The sequence below is a fragment of the Capsicum annuum genome, chromosome 8 (assembly GCF_002878395.1).
Source record: "Capsicum annuum cultivar UCD-10X-F1 chromosome 8, UCD10Xv1.1, whole genome shotgun sequence".
Lineage (NCBI taxonomy): Eukaryota > Viridiplantae > Streptophyta > Magnoliopsida > Solanales > Solanaceae > Capsicum > Capsicum annuum.
In genome coordinates, this window is record NC_061118.1 from 151,182,270 (window position 1) to 151,199,093 (window position 16,824).

The window sequence follows — 16,824 nt, forward strand, 5'->3', positions numbered from 1 at the left end:
AGCCAAAAAGTTACACAACTCAGAAAAAAACTTCCGTCTTTTCACCTCCCTAGCAACTATAGTCGTAGGCACAAAACTAACATTGCTAGAAGTTCTGAGAAAATGATTTCTACAACGAACATAACCTTGCAAGCCTAGCAAGTGCTATATATTATCCATCTCATGCGCAAACAGTCACATTAAGGAAAATCTGTAATGCATTAATAAAATCAATCTCCCAATTTCACGCTGAAAACTGTATAATTTCCAACACATCAATGAACAAGCAGAATTTACACACTGTCAATGATTAGGGTAAAGGAGAGATGCAATTATGCCGGTCAAATATAGATGTAAAATTTTTCACTAACTGCGGAAGTCGAACATACCATCACAAAGAATTAACACTGGAGGTACTAATATACATGTAAATTGGGGAGCTTCTCGCCACCGCAAGAAATTGAGAAGTCAAAAACCCGAAGGATCCTTCTATATTTGGAAAATGAAAAGGAAAACAATGCTTCAGCTTTGGACATACTATAAACCCTTCCCCTCTCCAAGGTGCGTGATCACAAAATGCTTCCAAGTGTTGCCATGGCCAGCCCCACTTTCATGTTATTTCCAGAATAGGCCATAGCAACACTCATCTGAAGCTCTCGCTCTGCTCTACCCAAAACACTGTTGCTTCTCATCTTCTCTTCAAATGTTTTTTAGCATCACCGGCAGTATGCTTCTTCCGCCTTCCACCAGCTGAAGCAGGCTCTACTAAAGGACCTGACCAATTCTGTACAGGTTCTTTTGAATATGTAAATGAAGTTGAACTGAATGGCACATCAGGAGGGACGAGGGCTGGATCAATGTGATGTGAAGCACCCAAAGGAACACCAAGTCCTCCATCCTGGTGTGGTGGGGGGAACTTCTCGCTCTTGCTCTTAGCATTTGCATGTGTGATTAGGCGCCGCCGCTGCAAAGTAAACAGATGGCCAGGTGAAGAAAATCAAATGGAGCAACTGATAAAAGTTGTGCAGTAGTCATCATGTACATAGAGAAACTAATGTTGTATGAAGGACTATAGACCCCTGAAACTGGCCCTATAAAGACTATATGCCATTGAAAAAATGTCAAGCCAGTAACTTGCTAAAGTACAAAGCACAAAAGAAACAATGACTTCAAACAAGTCTAGAATGAAGCACAATAGGGAACTGATGGGACTGCTCTACATCTTACTTTAGACTGGCAACTCATATCTCCCACCTTTCATATCCTTAATTTCTGCTAATTGATAGTTGGTGAAATACTTTATTCAAACTTAAAATTTTCTTGGTGACACTAAAGACCAAGATATACTACAATGAAATAATGTGCAGCATAGTAAATCAAAAAAAGACAAATAAAAATAAGAAAGCTTCAATTATAACAGAACCATGATGGATGATAATGAAATAATGTGCAGCATAGTAAATCAAAAAAGGACAAATAAAAATAAGAAAGCTTCAATTATAACAGAACCATAATAAAGTAGGAGACTTGACACAAGGGCATACGTCAATATTAGCTTGATTTTCTGCATTGGCATCTGGAGCAGGGCCTGCACGGGCCCGTTCACGATGGCGTACTCTCTTAGCACCATCACCCGGAGCTTTATTAGCTGCTCTTAGCCTGCATGATGAGATGGAATGAGCAAGTTGTCAGCACTCCACAAGCATCAGAGGGAATACAGAGGAATGAATATTTTATATCGTTCAATCAGGAATGGAAAAAATGAAATTTCAAATATCAATGGCATTAATAATACATTGTTAAATAACTGTTAAAACCAATGAGAGAAGAATGAGATTTCAAAAGATTAATTCCATTCAAACATAGTATAATGAACAATGAAAAGCATTGACAAGCAAGTCCAGTATTCTACAAGTATATTTTTACTTCACAAGAAACAAAATATCTGACTTTATTCTGAACCACAAATTAAATAACAAATTGTTGCCAAAGAAATTAAAGAGCACGCAAAACCTCCATACCTACTTAAATCAATAGGGTCAGTAACGATACTCTCTCTTCTTAGTTTGCTAATATGGAGGACATTCCCTCTAGTTTTAAAATTGCACTTACCTTCCCCCTAGTGGAAACTGTTACATAATTAGTTGAAAGCTATTTACATTTTTATTTAAGCAAGGAGGAGAATGAGAGCACTGTTCATCTTCTCTTTACCCTCCTGATTGCTTCACACTCTAGTGAGTAGTGACTATATATTAATGTTTTTTGATGAATGTATGACCAAGACTGTAAAAGAACTCTTACAGCACTGGACTGTAAAGAAACCTAGCAAGGAGATATTTGGATTGCAACTCTTGCCTGTATTTTGTGGATCTTTGTGGGGAGAGAGATATCAAAGGTGCTTTGAAGGAAAAGCTGAGATTACGCATAATTTAAAAAGTACAACTGCTAGCATCTAGTACTCATGTATTTTATCTCAAAAAATGTGCACAAAGTGGATATCTTAACAGGCTTTGTAACATTACTAACTATAGGCACAGTTAGGAACTACTTCTATATACCTTTTATGCACATAACTATCATTATCTTAGTGATGGTTTAGCTATTTAGCTATTTAACTAGGCTGCTACTTATCAAAAACTGGAGTATTATAACTTGTTGTAATAGATGATTCCAGATCTTCTGGACATTTTAAGTTACAATACATGTATGGATTCAAATCTTTCATTGCATTTTATGTTACGTGCATATTAATGTAAGATATAGTCTAAAAGAGGATCCAAGTCCAGCATAAAAACCCAAGAACACTTGTATATTCTACTCATTAAAGAAAAACAACTGTAAAAATTTTAATACTAAATTTGCACACTTACATTTCTAAATCATGATAGTTCCCACAGTGAAGTCATTATAATATTTCACTTCTAGATATTTTCTATTCGAGAACCCAAAAATTGTTGATATCAACTTTTCACATTTCTAAGGTGCTGTCTGATCAAGATATTGCAAACTCAGTTTTTAAGTTCTCAAAAAAGAGTGTGTCTAAAAAAAATAGGAATAGATTGAGAAGTTTTAAAAAAAAAAAAAATAACCGTGGTGTCCGGGCCAGCTTTTGCACACCTCGACTAAATCCATGGGATAATTGCCACCTCCCACCAATAACAAATATCAGGTAACTCTGTCCTCCAAAGCTAGGACATATGGGAAGAATCACCTAGTGCTTTTAGTCCCTTGTCCTTGCTGAGGTTTGAACCTGAGACCTCAGGTTCTCAACCCACTTCATTGACCACTAGGACACACCCCTGGATTCTAGATTGAGAAGTTTCTGCAAATAAGTATTTCTTCTTTTTCTAAAGACTTTCAAACTTGTGTGAAGCAAACAGCGAAGGGATTGAAGATAAAGAACAGGGGGAGATCATCACAATTCACGGGTGACATCGAATTGAGACAGGAAATATTAAGGATGGTTAATTCTGGGGAATTATGGAATGAACAGGAGATTGAACCTCTTTGTACGCAGCAACAAGAAGCTCTTTTTGAAATGGAGAGGAAAGCTACAGTGTGGGTTCAACAAAACTTACTTAAAATCCATAAGATGTTTGGGGTAGATTTTCAGGGGTTTGAGGAGGAGGCACTTGAACTCCTAAGGCAGGTGGATGCAAGCAGGCAAGAAAGAAAATGAAGCAATCGGGAGTAGTTAGAAGAACAAAAAATAGAGGAGCCCAAGAGATTGAGAATATGATATCTTTTGACGTCAAATTCAAAAGCACTGATGGTAGAGGGAAGGGGAAAGGGAGCTCCCAGAATACTCCATGAAGATCAAATTGATCTTAGGGAATGTTAGGGGGTTGAAGGAACAGGGGAAGAGGAGAGCGCCACAAAGTTTGATTTAGGACTGGAAAGCAGACAGTCTGTCTCCCGGAAACCAAATTAGAAGGCAAGGTACGTGAGTTAATTAAGCAAATTTGGGCAGGGAGCTGGATCAAGTATGCATGTTTGGAGTCCAGTGGAACCAGAGGAGAAATCTTACTACTTTGGGATTCTAGAATCTGGGAAGGGAAAATCTTACAAATTGAAGTTTATACTCTTTCTTGCAAATTCAAGGCTTAGTTGAGTAATTTTGAATGTCATATAACTGGTGTGTATGCTCCTAACAGTAAAGTGGAGAGGAGGCTTGTATGGGAGGAATTGGCTGATGTAAGAGGCTTGTTTGATAGACCATGGGCTATCTGTGGTAACTTTAATGTCTGTAGATTTTCCTCTGAAAAAAAGAATTGTAGCAGGAGAAATTCAGCAATGAGAGAGCTTTCAGATTGCATTGAGGACCGGGACTTCATTGATCTACAGTTAAGTGGTGGAAAGTATACCTGGTATAAAGGTGATAACCATACCACTGCATCAAGAATAGACAGGATAATGGTTTCCACAGAATGGAACAATCTCTTCGGTAACCTAAAGCAGACTACACTGCAAAGAGCGACCTCTGATCATGTCCCAATAGCTTTGCTTTGTGGACACTGGGAACAATCTAAATCCTACTTCAAGTTTGAAAATTGGTGGTTGAATCAAGAAGGTTTTGTTGAAAGAGTCAAGAATTGGTGGAGTGAATTTGAATTTTATGGGAGGCCAGACTACATCTTAGCATGTAAACTCAAAGATCTCAAAGGGAAATTGAAAGAATGGAGTAGACATGAACAAGGGAATTTGAAATTACAAAAGAACAACCTTCTCAATCAGATGGCTGAACTAGAATCACAGTTGAATATTAGAGTTTTGACAGAGGAGGAAATTGTCAAGAAAGCAACACTCTTTATGAAGTATGAGGGGTGTTTGAAGAATGAAAAGTGGCCTGGAGACAAAGATCAAGGGCCTTATGGCTCAAGCCACAAGGAAGGGGATAGGAATACAAAGTTTTCCATCAAACTGCTAATGCCCACAAAAGATATAATCACATTGATCATTGGGAGTGCAGGGGGAGACCATATCTGATCCTAACAGACTTAATGAGGAAGTCATATCCTTCTACAAGAAGTTATATACGGAACCTGAAGACTAGAGACCTTCTGAAAATATGAGCAATCATCCTACCATTACAAAGGATGAGAAAGAGGCATTGCATGCAGCATTTGAGGAGCAAGAAGTTTTTGAGTGCTTAAAGATGTGTGCTATTCACAAAGCCCCTGGCCCTGATGGGGTTACACAATGAGGTTCTATCTAACATGCTGAGAGATAATTAAACAAGACATTAGGGAGGTTTTTCACAAGTTTCATTCAACTGACATGTTTGAAAAAAGCTATAATGCAACATACATAGCATTGATTCCTAAGAAGATAGGAGCAAAGAAGCTCAAAGACTTAGACCCATCAGTTTAATTGGAAGCTTTTACAAGTTGATCTCCACGGTACTCAACAAATGGCTTTTATCAGAGCTAATGAAGCAATTGATTCTAGAGTGTCCCAAAGTAAACTTGGTATATTATGCAAACTTGATATCAAGAATGCATATGACCATGGTCATATGTGAACTGGGAATACATTCTAAGTATGCTGAGAAAAATGGGGTTTGGTGGGAGATGGATCAGGTGGATCAAGGTTTGTATGTCAACTCTGAAGTTTCCTGTGCTTATCAATGGTTCACCTAAGGTTTTTTCAATGTGCGCAGAGAGACTAGGCAGGGAGACCCTCTATCCCCCTTCTAATTCATCATAGCTATGAAGGGGCTAAATAACATGTTGAATATAGCCAAGATAGCAAGAAGAATTCAAGGATTTGAAGTTAGCAAGGTTGCTGGAAACAGTGTGGAAATAACACATCTGCAGTATGTTAATGATACACTAATTTTTTGTGGGGCTGAGGAGGAGCAACTGATGATCTTAAGACTTATATTGGTTTACTTCGAAGCCATATCTAGGCTCCATATAAATTGGAACAAAAGCCATTTGTATCCAATTAATGTGGTTCCAGAGATTAATCATCTTACTCAAATTCTAGGAGTGGTGGGAAATTTGCCATTAGTATACTTGGGCATGCCTCTGGTGCAAAAGCAAGGTCCATAGACATTTGGAACCCAATTCTGGAGAAATGTGAAGAAATTAGCTAGATGGAGATCCCAATATCTATCATTGGGAGGTAGACTAACTCTGATAAATTCAGTTCTAGATGCTCTTCCTACATATATGTTATCTATCTTCCATATACCTCAGTCAATAGTCCGAAGGTTGGACAAAATCAGAAGAAACTTCTTGTGGCAAGGCAGTAAGGAAAGGAAAGGATTTCACTTAGTCAAATGGAAGAATATCATTAGAAGCAAGAAACAAAATGGCTTAGGTATCAAGAACCTCAAAAACCAGAGCAAAGCTTTGAAGGAGAAGTGGCTATGGAGGTATCAACAGGAGAACCAAGCACTTTGGTATGGGGTGATCAAAAGCAAATACGAGGAACTGAACAAATGGATGACTAAAGAGGTAAATACTTACTATGGTATTAGCCTTTGAAAGTCTATCAGAATCTTTTGGCCTTTCCTCTGTTGGTTTAAAACCGTTAATAGGAAATAACGCAAGAATTAGATTCAAAAGCTAGCCGCTAAAACAGAGATGGAGTTTGAAGAAGAGAATATGTAGAGAGACAGATTATTATCTTGTTGAAAGACACCAATTGATCATCAACTTAGCAACTTAAATAGTTGTTATTACAACTAAAAATAGAACAAAGAAACAACCTATTTCTACCAAAATTAGAATAACTAATTAGTTTCCTACCAAAGATATGACTCCTAATTTAACTAGGATTGTACGTAAAAAAAAACTACATAAAAAAAACTGCTGGAGAAAAAAGAAAAAAACAGTTGCATTCTTAAAGCAACTTTCAACACTCCTCCTTGCTTTATGAAATGCAAACATCAATTCTTTGCCTTAAAAGCTTCTTAGAAGTCCTCTTGCAAGGAGTGCTTGAGCCTGTGCAAGAGCCTGTTGTTGTTGTGATGCCAAAAGAAATTGATTTTGTTCTGTATATTGGGCGTTTGCACCTGCAAACCTATACTTGGCCTCAAATGGTCAATTCCAGTTAACGGCCAGTCCTTCAATGGTAAACCAGTAACACCTTGATTCAAGCCAGCACCACCGAGTCCTGACTTAGACTGTAGAATAGCCTGACCATAAATTGATGAAGGATCCATGGGTAAAGATTTCTGAGCACCACTCAACTTAATATCAGTTTTAATATCCGCTGTCATCTGAGGGCGCCCTTGCATTTGCTGCAATGCTGCAGACATGCTCCCCGAATTACCTTGGACCAACTGTCGTTGATGATTAGATGCAGACTTAAGAAGAGCCATTCTATTGGGATCGATAAGAGGTGAAGTTGTCTTTGAGATCGATAAGAGGTGAAGTTGTCTTTGAGTCCAAGGAATGAGGGTGCTTCATTTGTTCCTAGTATATTTTCATGGCCAAAACACTGGCAGATGGTTGCCCCATCATGCCTTCAGAGTTCATAGCATTTATAGGACCACCAAGAGAGGGATTTTGATCCCTTCGCTGTAACTGGGCATTTCGTTGTTGCATGAGTTGCAACTACTGGATCTGTAGTTGTTAATGCTCCCTTGCTTCTGTTGCGTCTCTATGTACGCTGCTGCTGCTTCAAAATGTTTTTCATTTGTCCGTGCTATGAAAATGTCCCAAAACACGAACCACCATTCAAAAAGTAACCCTCCAGGTGCATCAATGGCAACGGGATCCATAGCAACCTTTCCTTCCGTCATGAACGCTTTCTCAGCTTCAGAATTATTTTTTTTATTTACATCTGAATTTTCAGGGTTATAGTCATCATCCTTCGAGTCATCCGATGGAAGTCTAGAAATATCATCTAACTTCTCCCCAGACGCAGCAGCAGCTTCCTTGGGATATACTTTCTCCCAGCTGTCAGTGACGGAAAGGTCTGTTCCTTGACGATCATTAAGTAAGTCAATGCAATCAACTTTGCAATCGCAACCAGGAAAAAGCCAGCCTTCATCATCAAGTGGAATGTCTTCTTTTAGCAGAGATGGCTCCTCACACAACTCGTGAAATCCACGCTCTTCTTCCAATGAATTTAATGAGAAACTTCTGCCTCTCATGTTGACTTTAAGTAGGTCTTGTCCAGATGCTTCCTTGATCAAGCAATGTTTATCTTCGAAATACAATTTGAAACCTTTTTCTAATAATTGACCAACACTTAAACAAATTCTGGTCCAAATCGGGTACATAAAGAACATCAGAAATTGTTTTAGTGCCCGATTGTGTTTCAATTGTAATCGTTCCCATTCCTTTTGCTGGAATATAACCACCATGGTCGATTCTAACTTTTGTAACTTTAGTAGGCCTCAAATCTTTAAAAAGATCTTTATCGCAAGTCATATGATTTGTGCATCCACTATCGATCAACCACGACTCGCTTGAGACACTGCTTGTTAAACATGATGCGACAAAGAGTTGATCTTCTTCCTGTTCATCAACAACTCGAGCCTCTGCATCTTGCTGCTGAGTTTTGTTCTTGCAGATGATCGTTTCATGCCCAAGATGATTGCACTTAGCGTTAGGCCTCTTCCAACACTTGAAAGGTGCATGTCCGAGCTTGCCGCAATGCTTACAAGGAGGGTAGTTTCCTTTGAAACCACCTGTTTTGTTTTTGTTGTTGTGCATTGCACCTTCTTCATCAGTTGTTGGTTGGTACTTTTTATTCTTCTTCTTCATAGAACGTCCATCATCGTGATGCTTGGCTGGTAAGGCACCTTCGACAGCTCCTCCTTGTCTCATAACACGTCGTTGCTCTTGCGCTTGAAAAGCACTTAAGAGCTCTGCAAGTGTGATCTTAGACAAGTCCTTAGTATTTTCTAAGGTTGTTATGGTAGCCTTAAATCTTTCAAGTACCGTTACTAGGATTTTTTCAACGATTCTTGAATCATTGAAAGTGGAACCCAAGAATCTAATGCGATTTGCTAAATTAAGAAGTCTGTCAGAGTACTCCTTTATGGTTTCACTTTCTTTCATCCTTTGCAGCTCAAACTCACGTACCAGATTCATCACTTGCATCCGTCGAATCCTTTCATCTCCTTTATACTTAGTCTTGAGATAATCCCATACCTCTTTCGTTGATTGCAGAGACATGATACGAGTCAAGATGTTAGATGAAACTGCAGTAAATAAGCATGCCAGTGCCTTTGATTTCCTGGCTTTCCTCTCCTTGTGAGTTTTAATCTACGCCACCGTTGGATTGTCCGGCAAGGGAGCTATCTCGTATTCATCTTCAACAATTTCCCAGAGATCCAAAGCTTGCAGATATATCCGCATTCTAACTGTCCAGATTTGATAATTTTCTCCATCGAAAGTTGGAAGTGCCATTGAAGAAAAATTTGTTTCTCCGTTCATGGTATCCACTAGATCAGATTGATGCAAACACTCACAGATCCCTTAAGATAAAAGCTTTGATACCAATTGATGATAAAGAAATGGACCTTGGGCCTAACTCAACCTCAAAAGCTAGCTCATGAGGGGAGGATTACCCAAGACCATATAAGGAGACCAAGGACCCTTTCACCCACCAATGTGGGACTCCAACACCCCCACCCCCCACCCCACCCTACCCGCACGCCAAGGGCTGGACATCTGGAGCATGAATAATATAAGACGAGGGGCCCAACATCGAAAATAATGAATTGGGTGGGCCCGACTCTGATACCATGATAAAGAAATGGACCTTAGGCCTAACTCAACCTCAAAAGCTAGCTCATGAGGGGAGGATTACCCAAGACCATATAAGGAGACCAAGGACCCTTTAACCCACCAATGTGGGACTCCAACATCCTTAATAATCAGTCAACTGTCAAGATTCTAAGTAGCCGTTTGGCCATAGAAATTTTTTCCTTTTTTCCGAAAAATTATTTCACTTTAGTGAAAAAAAGAAAAAACACTCTGTTTGGCCATGAATTTTCCAACTCCGGAAAATTATTTGGAAAAGTAAAAACAAGTTTTACTTGTTTTCACTTTTTTCACTCATACTTCTCACAAAATTTCAAAAACAACTCTAATTTATATTCATGGACGAACACAACTTCAACTCCAACTTCATCTTCAACTCCAACTCCGGAAAAAGTAATTTTCATGGCCAAACGGGGCCTAAATGGTAGAAAAACTATTTTTTGGGCTAACAAATGGATGGGTGCGAACAATTGCTGAAATGTGGTTGCAACAAGGATGGGATTTGGTCCTGAGAAGAAATCTAAAATGACTGGGAAATTCCTAGAATGATTGACCTTTACAAGCTACTGGAGAGTTTTCAAGGAAAACAAACTGGTGAGGATTATTTATGGTGGCATTGGCACAACAAAGGTAGATATAGGGTAAAGGAAGGATATAAACAGACAAGTCTTAGTGATAATCAAGTCTTCAAATGGCCTTGGAAGCACATCTAGAGAGTCAAAGTGCCACATAAAGTGACATGCTTTACTTGGCTGCTAGCCAATGAAGCAGTTATGACTTTGGATAATGTCGCTAAGAGATGTATCTCTCTATGCAACAGGTGCTCCCTTATGTGGCAAGGATACAGAGACAGTGAGACACCTCTTCCTACACTGCAATTTCACTAACCAGCTGTGGCAGATTTTCCTTAATCTCAGAGGCATTTCCAGCAGTATAGCTAGTAAGATTGATGAGACTCTAATTCAGTTGGGAGGAGGCTGGAGTTGGGGCTACAAACAAAGAAATATGGAGCATGATCCCTGCTTGTATATGATAGACTATATGGAGATAGAAATGATAGATGTTTTGAGAATAGAGACAACAACCCACAGGAAGTCGAGCTTAAATGTAGTTTGTTGTTTTGTTTATCAAAAAAAAATAGGCTTTCAAACTCAATTTTTCAAATCTTTCAACAGCTCAAAGATCTAAAGACTAGTTTGAGTTTTTGAAAGATTTGAAGAACTGAGTCCCACAATCTTCAAAAAGGGAAGTCCTTTCTCTTTCTGGAAAACATAGAGAGTTGCAAAGACTCAAAGCTGAGTTTGAAAAACTGAAATTCAGTTACTGCAAATTTCAAACAAACACACCAAATTCTTTCAAGAATTATCATTAATCAAGTTAACATGCTTCATCAGTCTGTTCGAGATAAACTGTTTGTCAGAAGTAGTTCGAAATGAAAGGCGATAGAAGGAAAAAAATAAACAGTAAATTAAGTGAGGAACTCAACCAGATGCCTGGTTCACACTACAAACAACAGTTAAAAGTGCTGACCGTCTAGCTTCATCATCCCGCCGTTTGGCATCCATCTCTTTGGTCGGAGGATACTTTGGAAGACTAGAGGGATCACAAGCATATGGCTCTGTATTGAAGAACTGCAGAAATTGAACTGTATTAACCATAGAAGAAGGCAACATTGTATAAAAACAAGTCAAACACGTTACTTAAAATGATATGTTCAGGTTAGAGAAGAACAGAGACTATCACAAAATAACACATGCTATACAAATGGGAGGTTATTGACTTTTTTCTTTTACACCAACATCAAGCTACAGAGCTTCCTAATGTAAAAAAGCGCAATGATAGAACCCAAACCCATCTGAACTAGTTTATATCTCACAGAAAGCATAACTTTTGTACAGCCATAACAGGAAAAACTTATGGAAATCTCTGCCACCACTTGATAAATCACTGCAAGCACATCTATTTTAGTATCTATCACATGATAAGGCTCTTAAACATGCTAATCTCTCCCAGAAAATGGAGTTAATAACCCCAAGATATTATCATTAAAAAACATATTAAAGATTCTGTCATCAAAAGATGGTTGGCAGTGAAAGGAGAACAAGATAACTGAGTAGAATAAAACAATTTGGAAACAGAAAATACTCACTTCGCTTTGTAATGCATCGGTTGCTGTCTTGCGTTCTGCAGGATCAATTGCAAGTAATGTATCAATCAGGGGAAGTGAAGACTGAGGAAAATCTTTAAAAGTCTCTCTAATGCATCGTCTGTAGGGGTCTCGGGGCTTGAAAAGTGTGGCATTTGGCAACTTGGACTTCTTCCAATACTCCTCTGATGGTGAGCCACAGAGTTTATATATCTTATGCAGTTGTTCTACCTTGGTGACAGAAAAAATTATTGTTAATAACTCATGCAGGAAAATAAAAATAATCCTGTGTGAACTTGAAATTCTATAGGTTGTGGACTTGAAATATCAAAATAAATGCTAATTAGACGATCTACCCGATATGGTATTCCTGATTGAAAAAAGAAATATACGATAGGCAATCTAAAGCTACTGACAAGAAACAGTATCAATTTAACGCTAAACACGAACTCTCCACAATTCTCTTTCAATTTTAAAATGACGTAATATGGAAATATCATCCTTATAAACATTGTTAGGTTTTTGTCCAGTAAGAGCAAGTAAAACGCATTGTCTTTCACAGAATTAACTAAGTAGTACTAGCAGAGAAGATATGCACTCGACCTAGCAGAGATGATATGCACTCAGGCCTAGCAGAGATGATATGCACTCGATCTATTTAACCTCCAAAATTAGCAATATTAACAGAGGTGATATGTACTCGACCTAATTGTTCACAAGATGGAACTTAGATACTCTTTATCATTAAAGATAGTAACCAGCTATAGAGGGTTCCTTTTTGAAACTCAGATTCTTAGAGAGTTCATTTTCCATGAGAAAATAGATTATCCTAGCCAACTCTGCTGAATTTTGCATGTTGATACAATGGGCCCTGCAAATAGCATTAAGTCGCTTAGTTTGGGTTACAAGAATCCCTTGCAAACTACAACAATTCGTAACATATTAAGTCACCAGATACCACCAGAGAAAAGTTGCCTTGGTCTACCCACCCCTTAGCCTACCAAAATCCACACACCAGTCTCTAGCACGTGGATCAGGGACAGTCACGGCCTACCCTATTCCCATCACTCATGTTGGCCATTATTATTTGGCTCTTCTTTTTTTCTTTTCGGATAAAGTTCTATACATCCTAAGTTTGAGTCAACCATTTCAGAACCAATCTAAGAGAAATCTGGAAATAGCTTGACTGATTCAAAGATTTCTCTATAATTACCAGGATTTGGATTAGAAAAATGTCATTGAAATGAAAAATGAGCAGAGATGGATCTCTCTTTAGTCAAACTCTACTTTCAAATGGATATATTAAGGTGTCATTTCCACGCCGAAGCCTCATTTTCACTCCTCAAAATCAGGTTCAAGAAAGAACAAAAAGATCAACAAAGCAAAAAAAAACTCCATCAGCATGGTGAAAACATAAGTTGTTAGATCTCTTTAAAGGTAAAACCCTAATAAAGAACATATTACTACTCCTGAGAGAAAAAAGGGCAATATAATTGATCCAGATAAAAGGATAATTTTAACACATAAGGATGAATAAGTAGAAGACTGGAAGAAAAATTAAGGCAATTATGGGGATTACCTCAGTCCGACCAGGCATAATAGGTTTTCCAGCCAATAACTCAGCTAAAATGCAACCTGCACTCCATAAATCAATACCTGCACCATAATCAGTAGCACCTAGAAGCAGCTCTGGTGGTCTGTACCAGAGAGTAACCACTCGACTAGTCATTTGATGCTTATGATGAGGATCAAAAATAGTAGCCAGTCCAAAATCAGCGATTCTGAGAATGCCAGAATTGTCAAGTAGAAGATTGGACCCCTTAATATCGCGATGAAGCACATGACGATTGTGGCAATGCTCAAGACCAGACAATAGCTGATGCATGTAGCATTTAACCTGCAATAAAAGAACAATAATCAGCTAACATTAATTCTACAACTGAGGATAATCCAATTCACATCCCTCATTCTTCAAAGCAGAACTACTGCAACTCAGCACCCTACCTGTGCTTCTGTAAACTTGATCTCTGGACTTGCAGCGAGTCCAGCCAAATCATGTTCCATGTACTCGAATACCAGGTATAAACTACATGACATTCTTGAAGTAACCAAGCCTTCCAATTTGATGACGTTGGGGTGATCTAGCCGTCGCAAAATGATAATTTCTCTAGCCATAAATCTCACACTCTCAGGTTCTAGATTGTCAAAACGCACTTTCTTTAGAGCAACAATTTTACCAGTAATGGTGTCTCTTGCTTTGTAGACATTACTGTATGTCCCTTGGCCAATCTATTAAGAGAAAAAGAGAAGGATTGTTAACCATCAAAAGCAGAAATCTAATTCGGGGGAGCTAGAAATGTTTAAATAAATCTTAAAAGCTACCTTATCGATTTTCTCAAAAGTGTCAGCACGTCGTGGGAGCCAACCATCAATTGCTTCCCCAACATGAGCAGAGAGCCAGGAAGGCCATCCAGCAGCGACCTGCTCCCCATGTTTATGCTTCGGTGGATTACTTAGTCTTGGATCAGGCTTCGACCTTCTCTTTTCTTTCCTAGGTTTTCCTTCATGCTCTGCCTTGTCATCCTTCTTAGTTACATCAGCTTCATTGGCTTCCACAGCTTCATCACCAACAGTTACATTTTCAGCCCCCTTGACCTCTACAGTTTCGGTGGATTCAACATTAACATTCTGACTCTTCTTCTCATGATTCACACCTTCCCTCTTCTCCTCCCTGCCGTTGTGTACTAAGCCCGATGAAACCTCTCGACCTAGAACACACCCCATCTTTCAAGTCTACACTTCATAACTCAACATTCTCATCGATTAACCAGCCAATTCCCACAAATCAACTCACAATCTACAACTTTAACCACCTACAATAACAATACAATTGTACATAATTAAATTAGCCAAGCAAGAAAAAAGAGTAAATCATTAAATTGGCTACAGAAGAGGAAAAACAGAACAGTAGATCATTAAATTAGCAATAGTTGAGCTCCCTACTTAGCATCAAATCTTAAATACCCATAAAAAAAAGCCCCCCAACCTTGCCTACCCCATAAACAAGAAAAATCCAAACAAACAATTACTCTAATAATGCACAAAGTTTGTAACTTTTTTCAAGGGGAGGCAGTTGAACCAAATTACTACAGATTCAAGAATAGTCAACAGCTAATCACAAAAAGTCAGAACAGTAAACCCCTTATTCTCAGAAACTTACACAAATCAACAATCAACAAAAACTCAAAAAAACAAACCCAGCCTTTACTTGTTATACTACTTATCCATTTTCAGGGATAATTAGTCAACAAATAATCGCAGAAATAAAGAACAGTAAACCCCTTATTCTCAGTAACTTACACACATAAACAATCAACAAAAACCAATAAAAAAACAACCCTTTTACTTGCTTTACTAATTACCCATTTTCAGATTCACAGTCTCCACCCAAATCAATCTTTTTACTCGACCCAAAACAGAACCCACCAAGACCCACACTACAGCAACATACAAAACCACAAAAAACCCTAATACCCAAATTGACAAAGCTAGCAACACACACGTACACAAACATGAAAATGACAGTTTATATACAAGAAAAAGGGGGGTTAAGTAGAAATTACTTGGTGGGTTGATTAAATCTGAACCAAAATGAGTAAAGAGAGAGAAAAAAAAGTTTTATGTGGTGTGGTGGCAGTATTCAACGTTTGTTTGCATTGGTGTAAGACAAGAAAAGAGTATAATCATATAAAAGAATCAATCGGACAACTCACTAGTAATCTTTTTCAATATATATAAATTGAGATATAGGGGTTGGGGGTAAGGGGTGCGGGAGTATTTGCTCTACTGCAAGTCAAAACAATAGACTGTGGGGACACACAGAGAAGGGAAGGAGATGTGAGAGTTTTGGAATTAAGGGCGAGATTTTCTCCAATTAAACTAAAATAAATGGGATTATTTAGTACTGAAAGTGGTCTTAAATCATAATTACATGAAATGATAATAGACCATTTTGTCCAAAAGCATAATTTAGCTTTTCAATTTGAAAAGAGATTGGCTATTTGATTTTTTTATATTCCGAGCAAAACAATTGTCTTTTTCTTACTATTTTTTACTCCTTTTATTTTTATTTATTTGACATCTTTTTTGAATTGCATATTTTTTTTGGTAAATAAACAAATTTTATTACCAAAGTGAATGTTGGAGCTAAGGCTGTCAACGAACCGGAATGGTCGGACCGGTTTGACCGGATCTAAAACGGTACCGGAACCTCATTACCATTTTATAGTGCCGGAACCGGAATACCAAAAAATTACCTTTGTTCGGACCAGTCCGTTAGCTATCGATGTGGAACCGGATCGGACCGGAGCGATACCGGAACATTACCGGAATATTGCCTAACGTACTACAGTTTTTGTTTTTAAGTTTTAATTTAAATTATAACTTAATGGGATTAACTTATATATATATATATATTTAACTTATATAGTTTATATAATTTATTAACTTTTTTATAATTAAGTTTAAATTATCTTAAAAGGTTTTAAATTTTAACTTAAAAAATATATGTTAAGTTAATATAATATTTTTAATAAGTTTAAGAAGTTAAAAGATTTCCTAACTTTATAAACTTAGATACTTATGTGATATATTTTTTTTCCATAATTGCAACAAATAAAAGACAAATTTTAAAACAAAATTAGGCGAATAGCCGTTATATTTATTCAAATTTCGCATGTTGTACATTTATTACAAAGATATTAAATGAAAATCTAGTCTATACAGCCACCTTTTAGGAAGGGTTCTGTGTGAATTAGATCTCTATTGTAAAATCTTATTAATATCTAAATTGTCTATAATTTTTTTGGCATAACGTTTCTAATTCTTCGGCGGATAAATCCTCCGGAATTGGTCTATTTCCTTGTTCCTCCATTGCTTCCATTCCATCATCACTATTTTCCTCAAAAATTT

The 16,824-nt window shown here is 37.7% G+C and overlaps 1 protein-coding gene across 6 annotated transcripts; it reads right to left on the bottom strand.

The window, feature by feature from the left end:
• Positions 1-327: 327 nt before the first annotated feature.
• LOC107839488 (probable serine/threonine-protein kinase At1g54610) lies at positions 328-15,800 on the bottom strand. 6 transcript variants are annotated; one of them, XM_016682994.2, is made up of 8 exons: positions 15,477-15,800; positions 14,236-14,726; positions 13,858-14,142; positions 13,433-13,750; positions 11,857-12,084; positions 11,238-11,338; positions 1,524-1,638; positions 328-943 (listed from the first exon to the last, which is right to left on the bottom strand). In XM_016682994.2, the coding sequence occupies exons 2-8, from the start codon at positions 14,635-14,637 to the stop codon at positions 668-670; spliced, it is 1,725 nt and encodes a 574-aa protein (XP_016538480.1). In that variant the 5' UTR covers positions 14,638-14,726; positions 15,477-15,800; the 3' UTR covers positions 328-667. The 6 variants fall into 6 exon arrangements, with proteins under 6 accessions (XP_016538480.1, XP_047250567.1, XP_016538481.1 ...); XM_047394611.1 differs by having other exon boundaries at positions 15,627-15,789; XM_016682995.2 differs by lacking the exon at positions 15,477-15,800 and adding an exon at positions 15,276-15,463.
• Positions 15,801-16,824: the final 1,024 nt, after the last annotated feature.

Bases quoted from the DNA above. Each gene is read 5' to 3' on its own strand.
- LOC107839488 (XM_016682994.2), bottom strand. From the start codon at position 14,637: ATGGGGTGTGTTCTAGGTCGAGAGGTTTCATCGGGCTTAGTACACAAC. The intron at 14,143-14,235 runs GTAGCTTTTAAG...TTCTCTTAATAG, and splicing joins CTTTTGAGAAAATCGATAAG to ATTGGCCAAGGGACATACAG. The intron at 13,751-13,857 runs GTAGGGTGCTGA...CTTTTATTGCAG, and splicing joins TCAAGTTTACAGAAGCACAG to GTTAAATGCTACATGCATCA.